The sequence below is a fragment of the Triturus cristatus genome, chromosome 8, assembly GCF_964204655.1.
Source record: "Triturus cristatus chromosome 8, aTriCri1.1, whole genome shotgun sequence".
In the NCBI taxonomy this organism is placed as follows: Eukaryota; Metazoa; Chordata; class Amphibia; order Caudata; family Salamandridae; genus Triturus; species Triturus cristatus.
The window spans coordinates 779,248,674-779,276,344 of NC_140591.1; the positions used below are offsets into that span (position 1 = coordinate 779,248,674).

General features: G+C 43.9%; 1 protein-coding gene across 1 annotated transcript in view; it reads right to left on the minus strand.

Annotated features, from left to right (window-relative positions):
- Positions 1–27,671, minus strand: part of LOC146805087 (nicotinamide N-methyltransferase-like) — a 170,372-nt gene that overhangs the window by 23,346 nt on the left and 119,355 nt on the right. The window contains exon 2 of the mRNA XM_085622225.1: positions 11,638–11,845. Coding sequence (XP_085478351.1) covers positions 11,638–11,845 — 208 coding nt within the window. The remainder of the gene's footprint in view (positions 1–11,637; positions 11,846–27,671) is intronic.

The window sequence follows — 27,671 nt, forward strand, 5'->3', positions numbered from 1 at the left end:
GGTTGGGGTGGAGTTGCTGAGTGATAAGGTTAGCTGGTCATCGGTGATTCTGGTCCAGTTTCTTCGTGGGAGCAGGTGCTGGTGTCTGTGGATGGTGGGTGTTCTGAAGATGAAGTGGACGCATCGATGGTCAGTCCATGAGAGTTTGGTGGTGTGGCTGAAGGTGATTGAGTTTCCTGTTGTGAAGAGGGGGTCGAGGGTGTGACCTGCTGAGTGCGTGGGTTCAGTCACAATCTGGCGGAGTCCAATGTTGTGGAGGATGTCCAGGAGGGATGTGGTGCTGGGGTCCAGTTGGTTGTCGAGGTGGAAGTTGAGGTCTCCCAGTAGGGTGTAGTTGGTGGACACGATGGCATGCGGGGAGATGATGTCCGTGATGGAGTTGGCGAAAAGTCCGCGGGGTCCATGTAAAGATTTTCACGAGCAGCAAAGTTAGGCCTAAAGGCTTTGTCAAGTCATTCACAATGTAGAACAAGAGGCCTATTGTCTTATTCTCATTTAAAATCCTAAGTAAACTTGCATAAGGGAATTGTCTTTAACATGAACACAAACATTACTATGAGTTTGAAGACCCATCAAATGCACATTGATATAAACATAAAGTATTCCTTTGAATATACCAAACATTTCCTGTGGATAGACCTAATAAGGGACCTCTGTACTAATCCCTTTCCTGTTGTATTCGTCAGAGAATTAACAGTGTAAGCCTCCTTACTATTACATTTGTCACATACTTCAACATATAAAGCCCCTTCTGATAGCATTAGTCATGGTGTCTACATTGAAAAACCCTTTTCTATTATATTTGACAGAGTTCACAATGTAAAACTCCTCGCTTTTACGTCTGTCAGAGCATTTACAAGGTAAAACACCTCCCTATTTTATTTGTTAGAGGGTTCACAATGCAAAAACACTGCCTACGTTGATTAGCAATGTATTTCATACAGTGAAATCCCTTCTTTTATTTTTAGATACGAGCTTTAATGTTTGCAAAAAAAAAATCTCCATTTCTGGAAGACCAACCAGGTAATTTCTGAGAGAGATTATGGGACTGGTGCACAGTACATACCCATTTTGTTATCTAGGCCCAACAGGGTTAGTTCTCCACAATAGGCTTGGTTGTCCTACCTGTCACTAAAGCCTATGGTTAATAATGATCAACTTAAGGCCCTATAGTCACAGTGAAGGTCTACCACCCCCAGGCCTCCATTGTATGGGGATTGTCAACAGTCAGCAAATTTGATACAGGCACGACTAGAGAAAAGAATGAATTGGGGTATTGAGATTTTGGAACCATTGTTTAGAGATAGGGAATAGGAAGTTTTGAAACATGTATAAGAAGTGGGGCAGTATCATCATCTTGAAAAGGGGTTTGAGTCCCAAAACATGGAGCGGAAGACACTTCTACTTCTGGAGGTTCCTTTTCATAACAGTCACTATGTGTACCAAGTTAAGGCACTTTGTGAGCTCTGGAAGTAAATAAATATGGATCTCCAGGTATTTGAATGATAGACAGCATATTGGGATATTGGATTGCCAGGAGTAAATACTTAGGTTGCCCCTTATTGGGACCATCAATGATGTAGATCTGTTCATTCGGATTCTATAGCCTCCTCATACAGGTTGAGCAGGGTCAGACATCAAGGGCCCAAAGTTTGTGAGTCAGTAAGGAAAAGAAGAACATCGTCTGCCTATAGCGGGATTCTCCTCTCGAGCCCGGTGCCCCAGGACCACCTATGAAGCGGTGCATCACACCGTATGAGTCTGGCGAGGGGTTCAATTACAAGGGTGAATAACAGAGGTGAGAGACAACAATCCTGATGAGTGCCTTCATGTATGGGGAAAGGGGCTGAAAAGAACCCATTTATTTGGACTTGCGAAGATGGCTGGCAGTATAGGATCTTAATACGTTTACAATGGTAAGCACCTAGCCCAGTGAGCTCCAGGATGCTGTTTAAGAAGGACTAGTAAACTGTATCAAAGGCTTTCTCAAAGTCTATTAGGAGTCGAGCAGCCGGGCTCCGGAGCTTGGACGTTTGACAAAGATCATTTGGACCCTCTGGATGTAATGCCGGGTGAAAAGGCTGGACATAAAACTGCATTGGTCTCTATGGATCAAGTCAGGTAGGGTGTGATTTAAATGATTAGCTAGGATATCGGCAAATATCAGATTTAATTAGGAAGACTGACCTGTAAAAGGCACACATATCTGTAGGAGGGTAAGGATTTGGGATGAACACTATTGAGGCCACGTCAAACCCTGGGGTGAAGGTACAATTAGTGGCTGCTTCTGTGTAGAGAGCAAGCAAGTAAGTGGTCATTTTAGCTCAGAATTTCAAGGACTATTCCATAGGGAATCTGTCAGGTCCAGGCGCTTTACCCGCTGTCGTTTTAGACAAAGCTGCATCTATCTTGTCCACGGCAATTGCTTAGTCGAGGACACAGGCCAGCGAGGAAGGAATCAAGGGCAGCAGACTATCAGCCAATGGTGGGTGTGCCAATTCTTGTAGGGGGTCATGATCTATTGGCATATCATTCTTGGTAGAATTAAGTGAATGCTTGCAATATGTCGGGAGTGCACGTCTGTAGATGACCTCCCACATCCAAGATCTGAGATACAATTCTGGAAGCAACCTCCCTGGTGGCCATCCAGTACAGGAGCTTCCTAGATTTATCTCTGTTTTCATAAACCTCATTGTTTCCCTCTCAGCATTGTCTGGCTTCCTCTAATAAGATTTGTTGCAATGAGGTTGTGGTCAACTCTAAACAATGGGTAAATTCAGGTGAGGGCAGTGCTTGGGCTTGGCAATCCAGGAAGCTGATTTGGACCTCAACGGCAATAACTTGCACCAATTTCTCCTTTTCTCTTCCCCGAATAAATCTCTTTGCTAGTCTTCTAATTACTGGTTTACTGGCCGCCGAGAAAATTCCTGCTGAGTTCCCTGTAACCTGGTTGGTCTCATAATAGGAGTGGAGTTCAGACTCTAGGTATTCTGGGCATAGCGGGTAGGGCGTGAATGGATTAGGCACTCCATTGAAGAGCCCTGCTTTGATGGTACCCAGTGGCAGGCCTGAAAGCATAGTGGTCAGGGAAGTCAGCATGGAGAAGGGCGTGTTATTAGTTATATACACTGATACTAAGTTCAAAGAAGCCCTCCATCCCAATGTACCCTCTTTCGGGGTGTGTGTGTGTTTTGGTGACTCTCAGAGGGAAGCTCCTGTGTAGCAGGTTGGCCACGCCTCAGGACCCAGGACGAGCCTGGAGTGATATATTCTGTTGTAACTGAACCTTCTGAGAAAAGGACAATGATCTCCAATGAAGTGGGCCTCTTGCAAAACGAGAGCTCTTGGCATATTGCAAGTCGGCGGAACGCTTAATGTGATCTAGAAGGCCATTCATGTTCCAGGACAATAGCTTAAAGTTTGTCATGTGGGTCATGAGTATGGCAGTGAGTGAGCAACAATGTCGGCAAGTAGGGACCAGTGAGTTTAGAGGTGGTGATGGTCTCTGTTAAGGAGTGGGTATGTGGTGAGCACTGGATCTGATTACAGTACCTGTGGTCAGGGCATATTGCAATAAAACTTGTTTCAACAAACAACTCACCCCACCCCATACTTCTAACCCCAAAGCGTGTGTTGCCAAAAACAGAGCACTAGAAAAACCATGGAAAAACAAACAAACATGTAGGCATAAGATGGGGACCTCCTCCATTGCATGATACCTTGCTAGATGTTTAATAGTGTCTCAGTGTCGTATATGGCGAACCCTGCTCCTACACCGGGCCCGGACCCCTCCATGTCAGAGAATCAGCATCTAGACAGCTTATCCCAGGTGGCTCGCAGGGATTTCAACCCAGGGCCAATGAAATCTGTAGTGCAGGAACTTTGATAGTCTCCCAAGTTGCCTCCAGTGATGGCGTGGTCTGACTACAAGTCTGAGGAAACCGGGCGACTACAGACACAGGTTTGGTGTTTACAAGATCATGTGCTCCTCTTCCTAGGCTGCTTCGAGTTGGGTCAGATGGGGCCAAATCACAGTCATTCCTTGGAACCTTGCGGCTCTCTCCTCTCACCCGCCCACTCCCAAACTTGCTTAGGTGTCTCAAAAAAGTAGGTTTTTGAGTTAAAAAAACCTTCAAATTCACAGAGAAAAAAAGCATGTAAGGAAGATTGAGAGTATACAGTGTTATTTGACCTCATCAAAGGATCGTCCGCTCTAGTACAATCAGGAAAACTCATGATGCAAGAGTTTCGATAATGGGAGTTCAGTGTGTTAACAAGCCTCTCGGAGAATGGTGTTTCTGTCCTGTAAATTATGTATTTGAGCAATTAAGTATATGCACCGATGCTCTGTGGGGGGGGTGCAGTGATCTCTGGGCCTGCTCCATCACAAACCATGGTGAGAGCGCACCTTCAGGAAGCCCTGATCGCAACATCTGTCGGTATCTGAGGTTTCAGAACCTTGCAGGAACCTAACAAACTGAAGGGTATTTGTATATGATCAATTCGCTGCATCCTCAGCACGTTCTTCAAGGGCTGTCAAGCAGGAAAGCAGATTGGAGACCTTACGCTCTAGATCAACCACATCATCCTCCACTGAAAATACCCAGCGTTTGGCTTCAGTGATGCAGGCAACAACGTTCCTGAGGTCTTGGCAGAGGAGCAATACTTTAACCTGCGCTTCGCCCACTTTCGTCTTCAGCGCAGTCTTTGAGTCCTGGATTGCTTGGAGAATGGTAGTACGGTCGGATTGTTCATGCATCCGATGTGGTGCTGTTCAGGAGTAGGAGGGGCCTCCTGAGCTCAAGGCCACTGTTGTGTATTGGTCTATTTTGGTTTGGGCTTGTGCAGGCGGTGCTGGCTTATACTTACCCATCTCGACCACAGCAGACCCAGACCCGTGGGTGAGTCAAGGGGATATATGTGAGCCATGGCCCTCTTACCCTCAGGCAGCACAAGCAGCCAGGTCTCCCTGGCAGAGCGGGTCTCGTGGCATGCCACCAATCTCTGGCCCTGAGTTCATGGCAAGATAAGCAGGGTCAGCCAGGGGAGAGGGGATGGGTCTAGTTTGAAGGAGAGTCGGAAGGAATGAGGAGGACCCCAGCCTCCTTACCCTTGGAAAGCACTAGCAGCCGGGGAACAGACGGCGTCTCCCTCATACCAGCCCTTGTGGTCTTCAAGCCTGGGCCTTTAGGGTCCAGATATAGTGGATGAAGAGAAAGCAGAGATTGTCTATAGATACATAAGATCTGTCCAGGTCCATGGCTACTGTGAAAAGCAGGGAGCTCACCCCAGTGCCCAAATTCGGGCGCCCTCTAACACCAGTGCAGCAACAATGCAGTCCCCCTCCCCAGGCAATATTTCCACAGTGTCTCTCTGGCAGAGTCAGGGGTCTTTCCTGAGATCTCCAGTTTGGAAGGGGGGGGGTCTTTGTGGTTGCCCCTGTCTAACTGCCCCTTTCCATAGGTTTCTCCTCCTCTGCCATCTCCAGCTGCCACCCTTCTTCCACAGTGCCATCGCACTCTATGTTTATCTGCTGCTGATGGGCTGGTAAACCTAGAAACAACTGGAGTGACTTTTTAAAATGGCCTGGTGTTGAGGGTTGTTCAATTTTCATAAGTTATTGGTTGGTGAGTCTGAGCTTGTTTCCATTGAACGTCAGGCCTGCCACAGAATCTGGGTCTGAATGGGCTCCTTGGCCCGATTCACAAAAGTAATCTGAGACAAAATCCTAACTTTACGACTTTGGGTATTCACAAAGAACATTTAGGAGTAGTAAAGTTAGGATTTTGTCTCAGTTAAACTCAAGTTTTGGTCTTAAGTTTAACTAAGACAAAATCCTAACTTTACTGCTCCTAAATGCCCTTTGTGAATACCGAAAGTCAAAAAGTAGGGATTTTGTCTCAGTTAAACTTTAAGTTTTGTTCTTAAGTTTAACTTAAGACCAAAACGTAAGTTTAACTAAGACAAAATCCTAACTTTACTGCTCCTAAATGCCCTTTGTGAATACCGAAAGTCAAAAAGTTAGGATTTTGTCTCAGTTAAACTTTAAGTTTTGTTCTTAAGTTTAACTTAAGACCAAAACTTAAGTTTAACTAAGACAAAATCCTAATTTTACTACTCCTAAATGCCCTTTGTGAACACTGAAAGTCGTAAAGTTCGGATTTTGTCTCAGATTGCTTTTGTGAATCGGGCCCCTGGTTCTAACCGGGTATTGCTGGCTTTGGATGTGGTTTTGGTCCTATTTTTCTGCTGATGAAGACCTGGGTTTTGGCCCTGTTTCTATTGCTGATTCTGGCCCTGGCTTCGCCCTTGTTTTGCCACTGTTGGTTCAGGCCCTGGTGGTGTGTAGGTTTTTTCTACTGACCTTCTCAGAAGAGACAGCAAAGGTATGTCTTTCACCCGGGGCACCTCCTCGCCATCTAGCCACGACCCATCTGGCCCCGACAGCCCAGAGCCCCTCAGTCTAGGACCAGCCTGCCCACCTGGGTAGGGTGAGTGTGTGGTGTTGAGTGGGCAGGGGGAAGAAATCATCCAGTCCCAACCTCTAGGGCCTCCCATGCGAGGTGTCGTGACTTGTGAGCCAGTTCCAATTGACTATCTTCAAGGCCTCCCTGCGCTGCAGTGGGTCCATCTTGACCGGTGGCTGGGTCTGCTTCTCCTGCAGGGTTGTCTGTGATTCAGCACTGTCACTCATGACAAGACCCTTGGGCCTTCAGCAGTCCGTCGCCAGCAGCGATGAGTCCTGGGCCATCATCTTGTGCGTCATGGAGCCGCGATTTCCTGACCGCCACGGCGTTCCTGGAGACCCCAGAAGTTGCAATACCCATGCAGGCTGACAAAGAAGTACAGTGGGTCTGCTCAACCATGTATGGGCTGGCCAGGATGTTGAAAGATGGTGGAGGAGGTTGGGAGCAGTCTCACACTGCAACCACCATCTTGGCCGCCTTGCTTGACACCCCTTCATTTTGTATTCATCAGAGAGGTCACAATGTAATGCCCATTTGTATTTTTTGGGGGAAAGCATTTCCATGAAGACCTAGGGAATTTAACACATGCTTTTAACAATAAATAATTCAGGCCTACTGCCCTTAGTCATAACTTTCCATAATAACCATTCTGACCTATGGCAATCGACACAACCTTTCCTAATGAATCAATCAGACCTGCATCCTTGATCAATGGCTTACTGTCATAATTAACTCAGGTCTACCAGATCAAGCATAATGTGTGCTATGTTAGCATTCTTTGTCAGCATTAGCGCACAACATTTGTACAAAAAAATCCAGTAGGGTGGACGATCAGCTTGTGAGCAAGATCAAAGCCCCTCCCTCAGTAGGGCTTTGCTAAGTTTTCTTTTGCTCTCATACAAACTGTCACTATTTCAGTTCCATCAAGGCTCAAACAATCATCTCACACAGGTAAATAGGTTTCTGTGAGGAATCGCTGGCTCATCCGTGGTAGCCTTGTACAAGCAGAAAGGTCTTCCTCCTTGAAACGTTATGTGGTATACGTCCAACAACCAGCCAACATCAAAATACAGTTAAAGAATAAAGAACCTAGAAGGTCAAAACCAAGTTAGTTAAAAAGACAAAAAATGTAATGAGAAAAAATGCACACACATGGCGTTGTACTATGGGTAATAAAGTAAGGTAAGAATAAAATGTCAAAATGTATTCAATGCAAAAGAAGAACATTTTTTTATTTCAAAGCAGTCCATTCTTCTTTGCTGCAAGAAGATTTCCACAGCTCTGATTTCAGGTCAACAAGAACATTCTTCTAGCAAGGCAACAGCTTCCACTTTTCTCATGATCTGCACCATTCAGTTTTAGAAGGAAAGCTCTACATGCACAAGATGAAGAAATGCCAAGCTGTAATTAGTCCACTGGTGCTCCCCTAGGCATACCACAGCTACCAGTGTCTCAGGACCTTCTTAGCACATCTAGTAAGGGAAACAAGGGTACCCCGATATGTGAACCTGGGGTGGTGTAATGTTTTAGGAAAACAATGGTTCTGGTGTGGCCAAATGGTCCAAAAGAAAGTGACCCCATGGGGGACACTATGCTAGGATTGGAAACGATAATTAATACTTACAGGAGCGGTAAGTAATATACAAAGGGACATGTAGGTCAACTTATGACTGTTATTTATTTTCAAAAGATAATAGTATTCAGGTGCTCACACAGGTAAGTGACAACAAGCGTGACGTGAAAAGTGAGTGTGCTATTAAAATAAAAACTTTGCATTGACAACAATAATGGGAACTCCTCAAGAGTTCACAGAATGTAAGGAGTTCCTGTTGTAGGGGGTCGACGGGGTTTCGATCTCAACTACTCAAGATCATCTTCAGGACATACAATAGGTGAGCAAACTGAATTGGCTCCAGACAGGGCCGGCGCAGTGTGTAAGGAATGAAGCAACACTGCGAAGGGCAAAATTTGCATTAGGGAGCGGTGGCAAGATTAATCCATCTTAATTCCTTCAGCATTGCTTAATCGTCTGATCACAGGGCAGTGAATGAAAACCTGGATATGAACAGCAGAGCGTGTCCTGTTGCTTCGCGCATCCATCAAATCATTTTACATCTTGTAGAAAAAGTATTGAATTCTCTCTAACATTCCTTTCCTCTACTCAGAGCTATTACGCATGGATACTGAGTACAGGCAGTTGGTTTATCAGAGTGACGGTCATGACACTGTGTTATGAACTTCGTTTTTGCTGGCTTTAGGACTCTGCATTTTTTACTGCTGACTACTGCTAAAGTGCATGTGCTCTGTGTCTAAAATGTAATGCCATTTGGTTTCTCAGTGATTGGCATATTTGATTTACTAATAAGTCCCTAGTAGAGTACACTATATGTGTCCAGGGCCTGTAAATGAAATGCTACTAGTGGGCTTGCAACACTGATTGTGCCACCCTCATGAGGAGCCCTTCAAGCATGTCTCAGGCCTGCCACTGCAGAGCCTGTGTGTGCAGTTTTGAACTGCCATTTCGACCCTGCAAGTTCACCTACTTGTCAGGCCCAAACCTTCCCTTTTACTACATATAAGTCACCCCTAAGACAGGCTCTAGGTAGCCCCATGGGCAGGGTGCAGTGTATCTAAAAGGTAGGACATGTACTTTTCAGTTTTACATGTCCTGATAGTGAAATACCCTCAAACTCGTATTTCACTACAGCCAGGCCTATCTCTACCCTTGGTTAGCATTGGATCTGCCTTGTAACACTTTACAAGTGTATCTTCCAATTGGGAAAATAAAAGAAGGGTACGTTTGGTGCCTCTGGGCTCACAATTTAAAAAACCATCTTTTAGTGAAGTCGGTTTTTAAATTGCAGATCTAAAAGAGCCACTTTTAGAAAGCTGGCATTTTCTTACTTTATCCATTCTGTGCTTCTACCTGTCTCTGGCATGCACGTCTGGGTTGGATGACAACTGGGTTTTGTGCATTTCCTCTAAACAATCACACACAAAGGGAGCTGAGGTGTGCCCTGCATATCCTGATGGCCTATCACCAGGCTGATGGGTCTTCCTGAGCTAGAGTGAGAGGGAGGAGCTGACACTTGCCTGTCCATACACAAGGAACTGCATACCTAACTGTAGTGTGCCTGGAGCACTAAAAATACCTTTCTTTGATGTCACCCTATTTCAAAGGCTAAAATGGGAAAAAGTACTGGACCTCTGACACCATATACTCAGAACACTTCTGGAACTGAGGACATTCTACCAGGAAGAGCAACTGCCACTACCAGGAAGAGCAACTTTGCTGCTTGCTTTGTTGCATTGGCCTGCTGCTCCTTGCCTGGGAGTGAGAAGACTGGACTTGACGCTTCACATCCTGCATCTCTAAAGGTTCTTCAATGGCTTGTTGGGCTTGCCTACCGTTTCTGAAGTCTCAAGAATATCAAAGGTTTCACCTGCATCGTGCTACTAGCACCTGGGCTCCTCTGCTGTTAGTCCTTCTCTGCCAAGTGGTGCCATATCCAGTCTTGGGCCCTTGGAAGTGAGAGTGTGGTGCTGCAACCCAAGAAACTAATGCATCAACACTGAAGCGTCAATAGGAAGCAGTGCATCACTCTGCTATATCAACGCATCGCTGCTGTCTGCACCGAAGTTGTGTACACCACTCACCAACCGCGCAACGAAATGACCTCAAATTACAAACCAGCCGCAACTTTGCAAATGCAGTGCCTCTGAATCACCGCTGCTGCTTGAGACTCAGACACCGCATGATTGATGTCTGAGACACACTGTCCCTGACTTCAATGCATTCCCTTGGCTTTCCGCCAACGCAGTGCCTAGAGCCCAGTGGTTCAACATCGATGCCTCTGCCCAACGCACAGCTCTCTTGACCTCGATGCATCAACATCGTTGCCTGACTTCGGAAATGAGGCATCTCCTTTGACTGCGAAGCATCACCTCATTTGCTCAACGCATTGTCCTGAGCTTTGATGCATCCAAGGTACTGTCAGCTGCTCTGCGTGACTCCTGCATCTGGCCAGCACTCCATCATGGTTAGACTGATGTTTAGATTTGCCCTGGTCAAGCATGACCAGATAGCCCCTGTTGGAGCTATTGATTTCTAAGAACTGCATTTTCATTTAATCTTGCAAAATTCATATTTTGACTTGTGTATGTTGGATATTTATCGTTTTGGTCTTGTAAATATTGGCTATTGTTCTAAAGTGGTGTGGATTGCGTTTGTGGTGTTTTCACTATGTTACTGTGTGTATGTGTGCACAAAAACTTTACACATTACCTCTTTAGTTAGTCTAACCGCCCTGTGTCAAGCTACCAGAGGTTGAGCACAAGTAAACTTTTAGTGTGTACTACACGTGCCATGACTAGGATTGTGGTTCCTGCTTGGACAAGGTGCATACCTATGCCAACCAGAAACCCAATTATTTAAAAAAAATCAAAAAAGTTTAAACAGATCATGTGTTACTAAAAACTCTTTAGCAGGCCAGAGCAACTGCTGGAGTCAAAAAACCCATTGTAACGTTCAGACATATAAAGGGAACCTGCAAAAATATTTCTTTCCATACAGTAGTGCTATACAAATAGCCGATAACATAATAAAGCATATACAAACAACAGTCATTAATGGAATAGAGATTGTCACTCATATCATCATCAAGCAAAAATACCTACTACGTGCATACCAAAAGATAACTTAATAATCCTGCAGATGCCCTGCACCAGCGTGCAGTAGTCAGCTTGATGGGCTTACAAACTCTATCCAAAGACCAGGGGTTTTGTGTATATATGTATCATTATTTGTATTGCACAAATCAAACTGGAAAGAAAAAGAGCTCTTTAACTGGCAAATGTCCATTCATATTTTAATCAAAACCTGCCTCCAAGGTAAAGTAAAACATCTCTAACAGTGCATGACATCTCTCCAATTTTCGAAAAGATGAACAATTTAAAAAGTATACATTTCAGCTGAATAGCCATCAAAATGGCATGACAACATTGTTAGAAATATCAGTGAAATTTGAAGAGATAGTTATAGGAGGAGACTGCACAATCAACTACTTGATACATGCACATGTTATTTTTGAATGAATTAGCAATTATGAAATATGGTTCACATGCTAACAAGAAATGTTTTTAATTGAAAAAAAATCAGATCAGAATTTACCTTTTTCCCTCAAGCTCACAAACAAACTTGACAACTGGACTCCAGTCGAAAGCCCCAGGCTCATTTTTTAGCCATTTACTTAGCTCGTTGCGGTTACTTTCAGCATAGTCTGTGGCAGTGATCTCCTTAAAAGATTCACAAGCTGAGAGCAGCTGATAAATAGTTGGGCCAGTGCCAATATCTATCAGTGTGTCCCCTTTTACTCCACCTTGCAGACAAAAACACAAATCAGAAGATAGAGATAAATGACTTTCCACTGCATCCAAGTAATTCATATTGAATCCACACATTTGAAGTCCAATGCTTATACATATATTAGCAATGTTTTGAAAATGTAGGATCCTAAAACAACTTAAATATTTATCAAGTATGCTCCTGCAACCAAAGCATTGCTTGTTTGTGGCGGAGGATTCCCAGATAACTTTGAAGTATTGAAAAAGCGTTCACAAAGAATTGGAAATAAAATTGTAAGAATCTATCTTTGTGCCTCTGTGTTAAGTGTGCATCTCAAGTGCTTGTTGAACTGTGGCACTCCAAGTACATCTGCTTTAGAATGAGGAATCACTTGTCTCAATCCTGTAGCTACAGTAAGCTGTAGATACAACATAGAGCTAGAGAGCTAGCAGAAAGTGTCCAATAACAACAGAAGTTCACAATGCCTACTATTGACTGTGGCTGCATTAATAGAAACCATATCTGAGGCTCACATCATATTCTCTCCTGCGTGGTCCCCATAGTACCTTTTCTGTGACTCTCTACTCCTGATTGCAGGAAATGTAGCCAGTAGTAACAATGCAGTTGACCAGCTGATGAGTGGTAAACTCCAAAGAATTGGATGTTCATTTGTGGCAGTTACGAAATGAACATGCAAGCTGATCTTCAACCAATTTATAAGATAGTTTGGGTATTGCTGTCTCCCCCTCATTTGCAAGTCAGTCATAACCTGGAGGAAGTGAAGCACTCCTACCACAGAGGAGTTCTCAGTTGGTTACCAGCTCCTGTGTGGTCCTTCAACAGTGAACCTGTTAGGTATAATTCTGCAACTCTTATTGTAGCACATCTTATTCGGTTGATATCTCACGAGCCGAGGCTACCCACAAAAGAGAGCAACTCCAAGCTGCCTGCCCCTGTTTTATGCTGCATATGGTTCTCATCAAAACTCCCATCAAGCTCAGAACAAGGCAGCAGATGCACTATGACTCAGTATAAAGCATGCATCATTAGCTACTGACCAGGGCTTTTGGAGTCCAGGGCTATTGGATTAGTGTATTGTCGTACTCGTGTGATGAACAGGTGAGGTTGGGTGCGGGGTGTGCAAATTTGGCAATACTTTTCTTATAACAATTCGTTATTAACATCTTACCTTTTCCCACTTTGCTTCTAACTGTATACAAAGATAAATATCTATAGCAAACTAAGCTCTGTTTACTGGTATCCCCAACTCTCTAATTTTACCTTTCCTCTCCCTCACTCCCTCCTAGCTATTGTATTAATTTAATTAGCTATCACAACTAGGTCTAGTCTTGGCCTACCTAATTTTTGCATAAAATAGCATGAAACAGATATCACTCTTAAATAATCAATCCCCTTTTCTCAATGATATGAGCCATAACCCTTGTTATTATAATGTACAAACGCATTTCCCCAAGTTTATGTGTTTCATCCACTTTCTATCCCATTAACTGTAGATCAATTCCTCCATCCCAACCACAGAACAAGCATATCTCCTTGCCTCCTGTCTTTTGAGCCCTGTATATCTTCCTCTACTAGCCTCACTATATGTTTTCTAGCATGCCTTAACAGAGCCCTCATGTTTCTGTCTCCTTGCATTTTGTGTATCCCACACACCCCACCTCGGCTTTCTGGGCCAGGTTATGGCTATTCTGCAGAATCTGATGAGGTGGTGGATGGTAGAAATCCAACCTTCCAACTTATCCACCTGGTAATTTAATTGATGGATTACCATTTTGTAAAATGCCGTTTTATACATTTCATGCATCCATGTCTCTAAGTCTAGGCTGCGTGTAGTCTTCCAAAGACTGAGTATACATATATTAGCTACTGCTAGTACTTTTGTAAATCATCTTGGACTTAACATTTGGCAATCTTGTCTACATTTGGGTATGTGGGGGCAATTTCTACCAGTGCACCATAATTACTGATCCTTGCATCATCAAGGCAAGCACAGATTTCAGAAAGTCCAAGGTGCAAGAATCGATGATGGGATGTGGATTTGTTTGGCACTCCCACATTCATTCTGCAGAAGTCCTGATTGGGGGCAGCTTGAAATAATGCTCATGTATATTGTTGTAGTGCATGATAAAACTTCTTTTTTGACTGAGTTACATTTGTACATTTATCAAATCTAGGTGAGCTTTTTTGTGTACCTTGAATACTTAATAGTATCACCCAATAAAGCATTAATTCAACACAAATTATAGATGAGAAAAGCACTTAATATGTATATGTATTTATTGCAAAAAAAAGTACCTGAGAAAAGGGAAAGCCCACCCCAGCATCCACATAAATACACCTACCCATTCTGTAAAACCAACAATGCACACAAACAACAAAAAAAGACACATACCCATTGCTTGAAACCCACACCAGATACAATAACCCCCAATCTCTAAACCCAGCAATACACACCAACAACAAAAACAGACACCCATTCCCTACACATAAAATATTTAACCAGTGCCACCTAGAATAACACACTTACTCCTCATTAAAAAGCCTACACCTGCATATCTCATCCATATCAAAATACCCACCCCTCCAATAATCGTTCCCACAACAATAAAAAAAACGAATTCAAAAAGTCTTGGCAGTTTAAAAAAAAATGCTATTCAACTTTTTGAGTCTCTTCTCAATGTCTACCAGGTTGGTCACCATCCTATCTGCCGAGGTGTTTGTTGAGCAATATTTCGATGGGTGTGGTGGCTGTTTCTTAGATCACTTCCCAGCTATTGGTGAGCGCAGGTCACTGATGATGCAGACTGGAGATTCCAAAGCTGTAGCCTTTTTCTTTTCTCTTCCAACTCTATCAACTGGCATTAGACTGTAGCAATGGACTCTATTTTTTCAGCCCCAGCTGTGCTGGTATCTTGCTCTGGTCCTGCTGCTGTACAACAGCTGAGGTATCCCTGCTCTCCATGGCAGATGACTCTGGTGCTCCAAAAGATGAAAGAATGAAAGGCTTGATTAGTATTAGTCACTATAGTAAGCCCCGTCTTTATATAGCTACACAATGCTGACTGTTCGTTATCCTTACCCTAGCCACCCTCTGTCCCTTCCCCTGAATTTATTAGTCTATAAATAGTCCAACAAATATTTTAGGGTTGGGGGTTGGATTGGGTTTAGGGTTAAAGAAGTAGATGAACATGTTTAGGTTTGGAGTAGGGTTCCTGGAGTTTAGTTGTGTTTAATGATGGGGTACAATAATGGAAGATGATAATGATGGTGAAAGAACCTTTGGGAGAAGGTGTGAAAGCAGGGTTGATTGAGAAGTAATACATGTGTTACATGCTCCACCCAGAAAAGGCAGAGATACAACAAGGTGTAGGAGAAAAAAAGGTTGGGGCAGACTTGGGGCAGGGTTGAGGCAAGAGTTGTCACGGTTGATGCAGAATTCACTCGATGAACAAACATGCATGGGAAGAGAAACAACCAGCCAAGCCACTCCTGGCCCGTCCATTCACTTCCTAATCCTGATCACACCTTCTAGCTCCTACAACTCACTTACTATACTGCTCTTGTGTCTAGAACAGCACTTGAAGAACATATTAAATAAGAAAATAGGCAATAAGAAATATAGTCTGAAGTTCTGCAGTGACTGACAAGTAGTGTAGTAGCAGCCCTAGGTTGCAATGACAATACATTTTTCAATTCACCAACACTTCTACAACTGTGTTAATCTGCTCAGTTTGAAAATGTGCATTTTAATTTTAATGTCAGAGGCGTGCCATAAAAAACAAAGGGTGACGATGTACCAGCAAAGTTAAATTATACATTGATTAATAATTTTAATGTAGAAAGGATGATGACTTACTATTGAAAAAGATAATTAATTAAGGCAAAAGTTTCAGAAATCAACAGCCATATGTGCAATGATTAGCACGCAGTTTAAAGAAATTACATGCATTTTAAACGTGCAAGCTGCACTAGGCAGCTATAGTTATTAGTATAGACCTCAAGAAATGCTTAAATACAAGTTTACTTTTGATTAGAAGTAAAATCCATGTTGCTGAAATATGCACAATGCAATTTAGAAACTTGACCTAAATGTGACATGCTTAGAAATGTTCATCATAACTGCAGTAAGACATATATTAGTTTTAATGACACAACTTCCTATTTTTTCACCATGTTTCACATAATGCTTGAATAGAATATTGTACAGTTTAACACAGTACTTCCTGTTTGTGTTAATGAAATATATTACTAAACAGTATTTTGCAAGTTGATATTACTCTTCTTTAGTGTAGCTCATTGTGTACACAATAAAACATTTAAAAGTAGAGGGTTAACTGTATTCGAAGCGTATGGGAATGGAGAAGTATGAATCAAGAAGACTAAAATGTTAGATGTCTGTAACAAACTTTGTGATAAACCTTTGCGAACTGCATGTCATTTCATGGGAAAGGATGAACCTGCTCTCAGACGAAGGCTATCACTGGATTGGATACGAGGAAGGAGAAGCCTGCTACACAATTTGCACCTTATTATTTTGCCTTTTTATACTAGTATGTGTTCCCAGTTAGTTTCAATGCTCCAAATGCCTCTGACTCTGAGCCCTGATTCTCCAACATCTCAGACCCATTCCTTTGACAACTGTGACTACTGCTGCTGCTGTCCAGCCCTTCTTACTTTACTTTTGATGCTTAATTGTTTTACAGATTGCCAATGCAAATGTTTGCTCGTATTGATGAGACTCGGCTGAGTGTCATGAACTACTCTTCATAGGAAGTTCTGATGCTTAATTGGATTTTGAGCTTTATGCTCTCATATCTCCCTCTTTTCCTTTGAACTCAAACTCTTCATGAGTTCCACTAACTTTAAATTCTAATCCTGACCTTTTGAATAGGGATTTTGGTCCTTTATAGAAAGTGCTAAATGCACTAATTGATTATTTGTTCTAACCATTCATTTTGAAAATATTTCTGTAAACTTACTTGATTTATTGAGTATCTGAATTAAGAGAATAAAAGAATCGTACTAATCTCTTTATGAGAAATAAAGCTTTTAATGTTAATGTTAATAACACTTGTATAGCGTACAAATACCACAGGTCTGTTTCAAACTCTCATCATTGACTGAACTTAAATCTGTTAATGTGATTCGACATGTCTTGATGAAATAGCTCCTGATTCAATATACGGCAGCAAAGATCCGCAGGAACAGGACCTGAACCTGTATGAAGTGGTGAGGTTAAAGGTTGATCCATATTTATTTACATTTTGCCCCTGCAGCCTCTTCCAGTCGTCCCCAACTCTGTAATATGTTTCTGTGTTGCTCTGAGAGAAAAAGGGACAGATTACTGGTATCAAAATTAGTAAACACATGCTAAAGTTTAGCCAAGAGTACCTGTCCTACACCCTAAGCTTCTTAACTTAAGAAGAATTGTATCCTTATCTTATGAATACCAATCCTCCCATTCACCATTATACAATTGATTTATTACATTACACACTTTGCAGAGCCTTAACATTGAACTTCTATAACTCTCTTGACTACTACCCCCGCAGCTATATTTCAGAGCACAAAGTCTGACCCATTTCCTTGCAGATGGAGGACCAGCAGCAGGATATTGGGGACAGACGAGATTGTTTTTTGTGGCTTTACCTAAGGTGTGCTATTGTCTTGTTTGTGCATGATGAATAGCACAATTCGTGCCCATTGCAGGCCCTATTCCCTGAATTCCGCGGGCAGCAGGTGAATGGGAAAGTATGCTGCTCATCGTTGGGCCAGACCACACATTGGTTAATTGTGAACTGCGGCTGCCGAGCAGCAGTCTTACCGCGCTAATTGGTAGCGTAATTTATTTTGGTGCCTTAAATTCTTTTCTAAATATGCCAACTCTGCAACTGTACAAATCTGCCATATATTTAAAAATCGTGTAAAGATAAAAAGCGTGTGGCTATGTAACTTTAGTAGGAGAACCATGCTATAAAAGGAGCAGACAGGCAATTAATGATTCTAAAAACGAAGAATAAACATTGTACTGTTTCCAGTTCTGAACTTTTGTGTATTAGCCAATTGCAGTCTGGGCATTGTAGTCATGTTTTGCTTCCTCTGGACTAATTAGACCAACACACCAAAAATGAACAGTTTGCAGGACAGAAGATAGTGTCCATAACAATCTGGAGTGAGTAGGTAATGGTAACTACCATTAGGATGTTGTTTTGGTTCTCTTAAAACTCATTGCTCTCTCTTCTGAGCAGTCTATGGTTATCCTAAAAGGAAGGAAGAAAGAAGGCATTAAAAAGTTGGACTGACTGCAGTAAACACTTGTAAAGATATAGTCGCAATATTTTGCTATTTCTAAATCAGAAACCAAACTCCACCCATTCTAAAGCTGTCTCATCTTTCATGGTAATCCTACCAATGGTTTTTGTTGTAAACAAATTTTATTGATTATATAGCAAAAGCAGGTCACAAATTCATCAGCAGATAAGCAATCGATAATATACATGGACCTTCAATCTTCCAATTGACAAAGCTGCCTTCTTTAAGTTAGGCTGGATATAAGAAGGTGTCAATCTATTATTTAATGTATATTCTTTACAACAACATATTCCTACAAATGTGAGTATCTTTCTAGCCAGATCTAGGTAAATATTTTATGTGACGCACCTTGTAAATCTATCAACAATGGTCCAACTAACCCCCCTCCCTTCACCTCCACCATCCCTCTGGGCATGTCCTGGCTGAGCCTAGCTAGTGTGTCTGTGTAAATTGCAACATATTAATGGTGTGGGGGGTGACCCATGCTGACTTACATTTGCTAATCCTCTGTGCTCTGTTCTAACCTAATTTTCTCCAACTATTTGGGTGTAGAGTATGGTTCAAGCTAGGAAGTAGCTGTGTGTCATGCTCTATCACGTAGTGTTTAGAGCCTCCTCTTGGGAGGGGGAGTCCGGGTGCCTCAATGATGTCACCAGCGCCTCCCAAGCCCTGACTGCTTCCAAGGAACCCCTGCCCCCTCTGGCGAGTCATAGGCCCCTTCATAAACTGCCCATCGTAAACCTCTCTTTTCTATCCCTCGACAGAGGTCCCTCTCTGGGATTTCCACTGTCTGGCAATCTCTCTTTTGGCCAAAAGTAGTGCCAAGTCCTGAAATGTACTGGCCACTTAAGTTTTGGAAGTGTGCGAGAACCAATGTAACAAACAGTGCCAAAGTGTACAATAAACCTCACTCTCAGTCACTTCGGCTATAGTGTCTGCTACTGCTCCCCAGTTCTCAGCAGATCCAAAATATATGCAAAAATGTAGCGCCTATTTCCCCGCAATGCGGGTATTTAGCGGTTTCTATCAGGAATGATCTATTTATTTGTGCAGGTGTGAGGTATGCTCTGTGAAGTGCATAAAAGTTTATCAACTGGAACCGGGTATTCCTAGATACTCTAGGGAAACGTTCCACTAAATCATCCCAGATTTTCTCTTTGATAGGAACCCCCAGATCCTCCTCCCAACATAATCACAAATTGTTAAGTGCGGTTGATATCTCGTTCTGAAGCTGGCGGTAGAAGCAAGTGACTGCTTTGTATTTCCCAGAGGACTACACTACTTTTTTGCCCCCACCCGACAATAATGGTTCAGAGAGCCCTTTTCCCCAGCGCTTGTGTATTGCTGCAGTGAGGGCTCTGTGTAACAAGAAGTAGCCCTGTGGTAAATCATAGCATTCTCAGAAATCTTCGGAGGGCAATAGTGAGCCTTCTTCATAGAGTGCACCGATAGTGGACGCTCCGGCTGCTGTCCATTCCCTCAAACCTCACGAGTCCCCCCATGTGGCAGTTCCATAAGAAATTCCAGTTGAATGTTGGGCGCATGGGCGTCTTATTTCCAGCTTTTGAAAACTCCTACCCCAACACTTGCGGAGCACTCTCAATTCAATGCCGTCTTCCACCCCATGGCAGGCAACCGTAGCATGATGCAGGACAGAAGGCTCAGGCCCGGTACACCAGAGTCCAGGTTCTCTATCAGCCTTTGTAGGGAATAGGCACGTTTTTCCCCAATTAACTACAAGGCCCAATACCCATCAAAGCTGTGCTGTTAGCTCTTTTGCCTCTTCAAAGTCCTCCCTTACAAGCCGAAGGAAAAGTAAGAGGTCATCAGCATATAGTGCAATATGGTGATGTCTACCCATTACCTCCAGGCCCTGGTGTGGGATCCCTGTTCCAGTCCGAGCACCTAAAGGCTCCATAGCCAGGGTTAATAGAAGAGGGGATAAAGGGCATCCCTGACTAGTTCCTCTGCCCACTTGGTAGCAGCTCGAGATCATTCCTCAATCCGCACCCTTGCCCTGGAGTCTGTATACATTAGAGTCGTCCAGCTCACAAAGCCTGACCCCAGTCAAACCGCTGCATCACCCTAAAGAGATACAGTCATTTCAGGCTGTCAAAGGCTTTTTATATATCTACTGCAAATACGGCGATCTATTCTTTACAGTAGGAATCAGCAGCCAACACTCGCAGCAGCCTCTGAACATTAAGGGCTGGTATAAACCCTGCTTGGTCCTGACGAACAAGGGTCGTCATATGTGGGAGGACTTGTGTGTCTAGAACTTTGCTTAGGATCTTATAATCCAGATTGAGCATTGATAGGGGTCTCTAGGCAGTTTTATTGAAGGCTGGCTTTCCAGGCTTTAACAACGGGATAATCAGGGCCTCCCTCACGGACACAGGCAGACTCCTACTGTGTCACTAATTTATAGAGCTCCACCAGGTGGGGCCCAAGCACCTCAACGTACGTAGTGAAGAATTCAACTGGTAGGCCATCGGTGCCAGGCATTTTATGCCTGCCCATAGTCTTAATAGCGGCCCTAACTTCCTGAATCTTTATATCCCTTCCCAGGGGCTCTGCTTCTTCCTCAGTTATGGTTGGTAGCCTCATGGGCTACAGAAAGGACTCAATATCTTCCTCCCTGCTTGACACCTTGCTCTGATACAGATCGACAAAATAATTGCAAAATGTTTTGTTAATATCCTGCTGTCGGAAGAGTGCTGGCATGTGTCCTTCTCTGAGTTCCAGGACTACCGACCCCCTCTTAGCGGGATTTGCTAGCCACACTAGAAGAGCTCCAGAATTGTCTCTTTCTACATGCGATCTGATCATATAATTTCTGTAATCAAAGCAGCACAATCTTTTCACTTGCTCTGCCACCTTTTCCTTAGCCCCCAGTAATTTCTCTTGCAATTTGCGATGCTCTGGTCTATCTTTCTCAATCTCTCTTAGTTTTTCTTCCGCAGTCAGTGTCTCCCTTAGTAGGGTCCCTCAGATGCCCTCTGCCTCGGAGATACATCTACCCATAATCACCACTTTGAAAGCATCTCATACCATCGATGCGCTTGATGCTGTCTCATTGTTCTCTGCAAAGTATTGCTCTATGGCTGTTCATATTACTAACTGGAACACTGGATCTTCTAGAAATTCTAGCTTTAATCGCCGAGTGGGGGTACATGGCCTAGCTCATGCCCAACAGAATCCCAGCAGGAGAAGATTATGGTCCGAGATTGTCCCAGCTAAGTACTCACTAGTAATAATGTGATCATGGACATCAGGTGTGCAAAGGATAGCATCTAACCGGATGTGTAAATCATGTAAGTGTGAGAAAAACTAGTAGTCCCTTTCTCCAGGGTAGAGCATTTCCCATGAGTCAATCAGACCCCATCGGTGTTGCCAATCACACAAAGCCTCAGCAGTTCTGACACTGGGGGATTCCTGCAGGGGGGTGAGAGCGATCTAATACCACATCTGCCACACAATTATAATCTCCCCCCAGAATCACTGACCACACAAGGTCTGGCGCTAATGCTCTGGAAATGGTTGCTAAACATTATATTTGGTCAACATTCGAACCATAGACACTCCCAATTGTCACATCTCTGCCATCTAACTTACCAGTTACCACCACAAACCCTCCTTCAGGGTCCACCAGATGGCTGTTATACCGATAGGGAAACCCTGCTTTGATCAACACCAGTATCCATCTGGCAAAGGCTGAAAAGTATGTGTAAAAGGCCTGTCCCCTCCATCTACGCTGTACTGCGGCCCCCTCTTTGTCATTTATATGTGTTTCCTGCAACAGGGCAATGTGCACCCCCCTCCTACCCAAATAGGCATTTACCTTGTGACGTTTGGTCATACAGTTCGCCCCTCGAACATTCCATGAGAGACACCTAAATTCTACATTGGGCGCCATGTGTTCAATTATGTCATCCACCCCCGTTTCTCAGTAACTCGTCTTGGTCTATGACCATATGCTTCCAGTAATATGACTAGGTGAAATTCTGCTCGCCAGGCATGCCCAGACCACAACTGGAAATTCAACAAGCAATGAAAACCCAAATTCCCACTCCACAGGACAGTTAAAGGTCCAGATCCCATCCGTATCTGCTAGAAAGAGTACCCGTGAAACTTTTCAAACAGAAAAAGGGTTGGAGAAGAGCGGTCATATACCATGTGGAGCATCCCAAACGGGCACCTCCCCATCTAGTGTAGGGTGTAAAAAGTGCCAGGTCCCCCCCTTAGATATGAGGAGAGCAGAGAGAGAGTGGCATACATACATACTGTCCAAGATGATTCATCAGTCCTTCATGCTCCTTGTTCAATGTCTCTCAGTGTCCACTTTCATATGATCTCATCTGCTGATTTAGGGGTAACTTTAGGCAGGTCGACATCAGAGTCCTCTGCAGAGCTAGTGATCGCGGGCTTGTGCTGGTGTTGCTTACACTGCCATTACTTTATGACGTTCATCTTGGACCTCTGTCACCGAAGGTGCCCTTCTTTTGTCTGTGTCTACTTTCCTGCCTTGTGGAGCGGAGTTCAGCGATTCCCCTCTTGATGCGACATCCAGGTTAGATTCAATCCAGGCCTTAGAGTCCTGCGGGGTTTGGAAGAACTGGTCCCTCTTCGATGTGATCACCCACAATCAGGCAGAGAATATCAATGCATAGGGCACATTCAGTTGTCAAAGATGTTTCTTGGCCATTAGGAAGTTGGCCCGTTGTCTCTGCACTTCACTGGTGAAGTCCGAAAATAGCATGACCCTACTGTTATCAATTTGAAGATCGCCTCGTTGTCGGGCACCTGCCAGTATGTGATTCCAGTCACTTAAATGGAGGAGTCTAGCCACAATCGAGCATGGAGGGACCCCAGGCTTGGGTGAGCGAGCTGGGATTGTATGTGCTCTTTCCAGGGCATAGAATGAGGAGAGCCCCTCCCGTGCCACCTCTCTGTGCAGCCAGGCCTCCAAATAGGCCACCATATCATCTCCCTCCACGTGCTCAGGGATACCAATGATTTGGATGGTATTCCTGCAAGACCTGTTTCTCTGTCCTCTGCACACATCTCCAGGGTCCAAACTTTGCGTTCCATGAAGGAAAGTGATTGCTGCAGTGCTGTAATCTCTGGGGATATGTCTGTCAAAGTATGTTCCGTGGATGTTACCCTTTCTGCTAGGTGGCGGTGTTAATCTTTTAGTAAGTTCAGATCAGTGCTATGGCATCTATTTTTGCCTCCAGTACCTCGCAAGATGCGGTGGTTCAGTCACTTGGTGAGGGCTGAGTCACGGCACCAGTGCAACCGGTTTTGGGTTGCCTTAGCTATTTTTCAGCCTCCCAGTCAGGACATTCATTCTACTCAGTATGTGCACTCACCTAGGGGCTCAGAGCACCGCCTTCCATATGTGGCGGGGCCACCCGTTGCTTCCAGGATACACTCCCACAGGAGTGGTGGAGCTTCGCAGTGAGTGCCCTGCAGCGTGAGGGGCGCTCTGCTCTTCCTGTGGGCCTTGCTCTCCCAAGAACCTGCGTCGAAGGCTCAGACAGGGCTCCCCACTGGGACAGCATGGCATGGACGGCTCTGCCGCTGCCAATCAGTAGCAGGTGGGAGAGTCTCTCACCAGGACTCATTAGGCTGTTTCAGCCGTGTGTGCGCCACCGCAGGGCTCTGTTGTCTAGGGATTTTGTGTAGGCAACCTCAGCAGCAAGTTAGTCAATCCCCATGTATTTCTCGTGGGAGCAAGCCTCCTGGGTTCTCCAGGGCAGTCGACGCCTTGATATCACCTCAACGCGACATGGCCTGCGTCCCTCCTGATTTTCGCAGGCCTTGAATCACTTCTCTTTCCTTTGTCACATCCGTCTTTTCACTTGGACTCAGCAATGGCCACCATCTTAGGTGATCCTCCGCAATGCCGATTATTTCATGCAGGGCTCTTCCATCACAGTTTGTGTACCTGCCACAGCCCTTGAATGTTCATAGGGCTTTCCCCATGACACCCACAGTCATTATGGGGGTGCTGGGCCTAAGGATGTCGGTGAGCGTGGGATCGTGGGGTGGGAGCTCCGCGTTCCGTGTCCTACATCGCCGCCTGGCCATGCCCCCGTAATCCTACCAATGGTTACTTGTCTTTGTAGACCTGGGAAAGGCGGGGGTATAATACCAACATCACAATAGTGAACAATATCTTTTTTGTTTTTCACTGTGAAGGAAAAGCAGTTAATAACTTGATTTTCAATCCAGTATTCACACTGTAAAAATTATATCAACGAATGATAGCAAAAAATGAATGTTATTAAACATTGCTTACCAGTCAGCACCTCCACCTTAACGAGAGCTTTTCCTCTCAGCCCATCACATTCACCCAGAAGTGTCCTGTTGCTTGCAGATCGCCATGCCATTTCTACAGAACACACAGTGCCACACAAGCCCAGAGAGGTCATGCCTATCTTACAAGTGATAGCTCTTGCCAGCGTGATATCTGCTAGCAACATGCAAGTGAGGTATTCATGAACATATAAAGTACGTGTACCCATGTCCTCTCTGAAAAAAATATTGCACAACTTAACAACGCAGTGATAATGTACGTCTGCCATTTTCAAAAATAAAAACTTGAACAAAGGGAGGGAAAAAACCCAGACATAAAACAATGACAAAAATATAAGAAAAGGAATACAAAATAAAGAAGTCAGCAGCAGGCAGAAGTCATCATGGGGGGGAAAAAAGTCTGAAACAGTGCAATAATAGGCTTGACTCGTCTGTAAGACAGGAGCAGGAAAGAATTCTGGAAACATTCCGTGCCAGTCTCAAGTTGTAAAGTAACTGACTCATGTGTTGCATAATGAAATGGCGACCTTGGGAGACTTCTGTACACGCATGATTGCCTCTCAAACATTTGTCACAAGAATGAACGGGCAGGTGATTGACATATGAGAAACACATATATGCAAACATTATGAGAAATCAGGATCTCATGATGAAAAGCATTGGAGGACCCTGATTTTCACACGAGCAATTTTGCATACTACACATAATTCTTGTGAGATTTACTTGTCTGTTGCATGGGAAAAAAAGATTCAAGATTTCACACACTCCTACCGTTACAATGTTTCAGAAGAATGTATTTGGAGTTTAGAAAGGCCTGTAGAACGTACGGGGCATATTACCAAGGACATGCGATAATTATCGCAAATCGGGCTTAGCGCGATTCACATTATCGCAGTCTATCGCTGGAGTACATTGCCGTGTTAGCGGCGTATTAGCAACGTTTTGCACAATGGCGATGTACGCTTTAGCGATAGACGGCGATAATCGACATTTGAGTGAGAAAAGCAGCGATAATGTTAGTGCGCTATTGAAAACCTTGCTGATAGGGGAGTGTGGACTTAACATGTCAATCCACCTCCCATTGTGAATATAGCTTAGTCAAGTTTGAAGCAGGTGTTAAATTCCGGCGATAACCGCGGTTAGCGTGGCTTTTTTTATCGCTTGACCCGCATTGATGATTGGGCGATGTTGTGTTGGCGACGGATTCCATGAGGATAAGGTGAGGAACGCCTACTTTGCATGTCATTAGCGATAAATATCGCTGACATGCAAAGTAGAAAGAAAAAGGCAGCTAACTCAAGGAAACTAGCGCTAAAGCTTGTTAGCGAGTCCTTGTAAATAGTGAGTTAAAAAAATTGCCGCTTTTTTGGAGCTATGTGCCGGAAAAGCGGCGATATGTCTCTTGATAATATGCCCCTACGTTAGTAGACCCCACTACAAGTGAAAGGAAGGCTCTAGAGTGCTAAGGAGTAGAATAAAGGAAAACCTACCCTTACCAATACCAGAGAATTGGAGGTCAATGGGGCATATTAGCAAGACCGGCGATAAAATTATCGCCGTTTTAGGGGCAGGAAACTGCCGCTAAAATGGCGACAATGGGCTTGCTAATATGCGTTATAGAATTCCAATAGAAGCCCAGGTTAGATGTACAGGATATCTAACCTGGGCTTTTATTGGAATTTGGAATTTGGATAATTTTATCGCCGGTCTTGCTAATATACCCCAATGTTTTGAGAACTGTCTGCTTCCCACACACTTGGACAGAAGGATGTAGGCCTACATCTCGATGCCTACATGGGAAGGAGGATCTAGTATGACAGAGCGTGAACAGCATGCATTCATGCATGCCCATATAATAAAGCTACTAGGCCTTTGACAGTTTGGAGTACACTTGGCTGTCTCTTGCCTTTGTCTAAGTGGTGCTTGCGCAATATGAATCAGGACTTTTAAATAGACTTTAGCAAGAGTTTCATAAATTACTGCAATTCACCCAAATTGTTTTGTAAATCACTTCATTTCACTTGTAGCCTATGATCCGCAATAGTGAAGGTCTGAGCCACAGTCAAAGTTTTAGGCTGACAGCAAAGGAGAGCAGATCAGATGCAGGGGCGGGATGATCCCAGTCAAATCTTTAACTTCGCACTTAGAAACCTTTCTAGTTCTTTTTCTTATCAACAGACTTATTGGTGGGGTCTTGCATCTTGGATCCAGTATTGGGTTAGATGGCGGCCAACAGCAGAAGTCCAGCAGACTGGTGGAGAGCCCTGGATCTTGACATAAGTGCAAAGCTACCTAACAACTAACTAAAGATATTCTATGAGCCTCAAACTCCCGTCAAGAATCTAGGTTCCAAACAGGACTGCTGAACTTCGTCTATCTGCCACAGGCAAAACCAATATTGGATTCAAGCTGCAGAGAATGCCTGTAAAATCCCAGACTTCTTCTTTCACCAAATTTCATGTATCAAGAGGCAAGATGTGTCTTCTGAGGATTGAGCACAACCAAACTTCATTGTGTGTCTGGAGTACCACACCATCAAGTGTACAATAGATTCCACATCACATGTGTTTGTTAGTGACGTTGGGTTCGCCATTGACAAACCCAACGATGGATTCAAGCTGCAGAGGACCGATGTAAAATCCCAGACTTCCTCTTTTGCCGATTGTCTAATATTAAGGGGCAAGTCTTCTCTTGTCAGAGCTGAAAGAAAAACAACTGCTGCATATTGTGATTTTAATTAAAAAAATATATCTTCATTGTCTGTTTGGAGTTCTGCAACATCAGGTGTATAATAGATCACACAGTTTAACTTTCAGTGTAAATCTCTGCCCAACAACTTGACTGGATTTGAATCACATATTACAAATTGATGGTCCTCTTCGAGGTGCCCTATTTTCACAGGGACATTAGCTATTCTGCTGATTTGAAAAACCTTCAACTTGGACTTGTTTTTCTGAGAGGGTTGGGTTTGGGACCTCTACCATTCTAACAGTAGAGAGAGTATCTCCAATATCAAAAAATGATGCAGGTGGCCATTCACCTCTCCGTCTACATATGGCCCACTCTGTCCATCTCTTGCTCAAGCACACAACCCTTCTCCCCTCTCAAGCAGTATTATTGTGATTGGCCAAAAAACAGGAACTGTTGGAGATTATCGTTACTCATGAAGGGGCATATTAACAAGGGCCAGCGATAATTATTGCTGG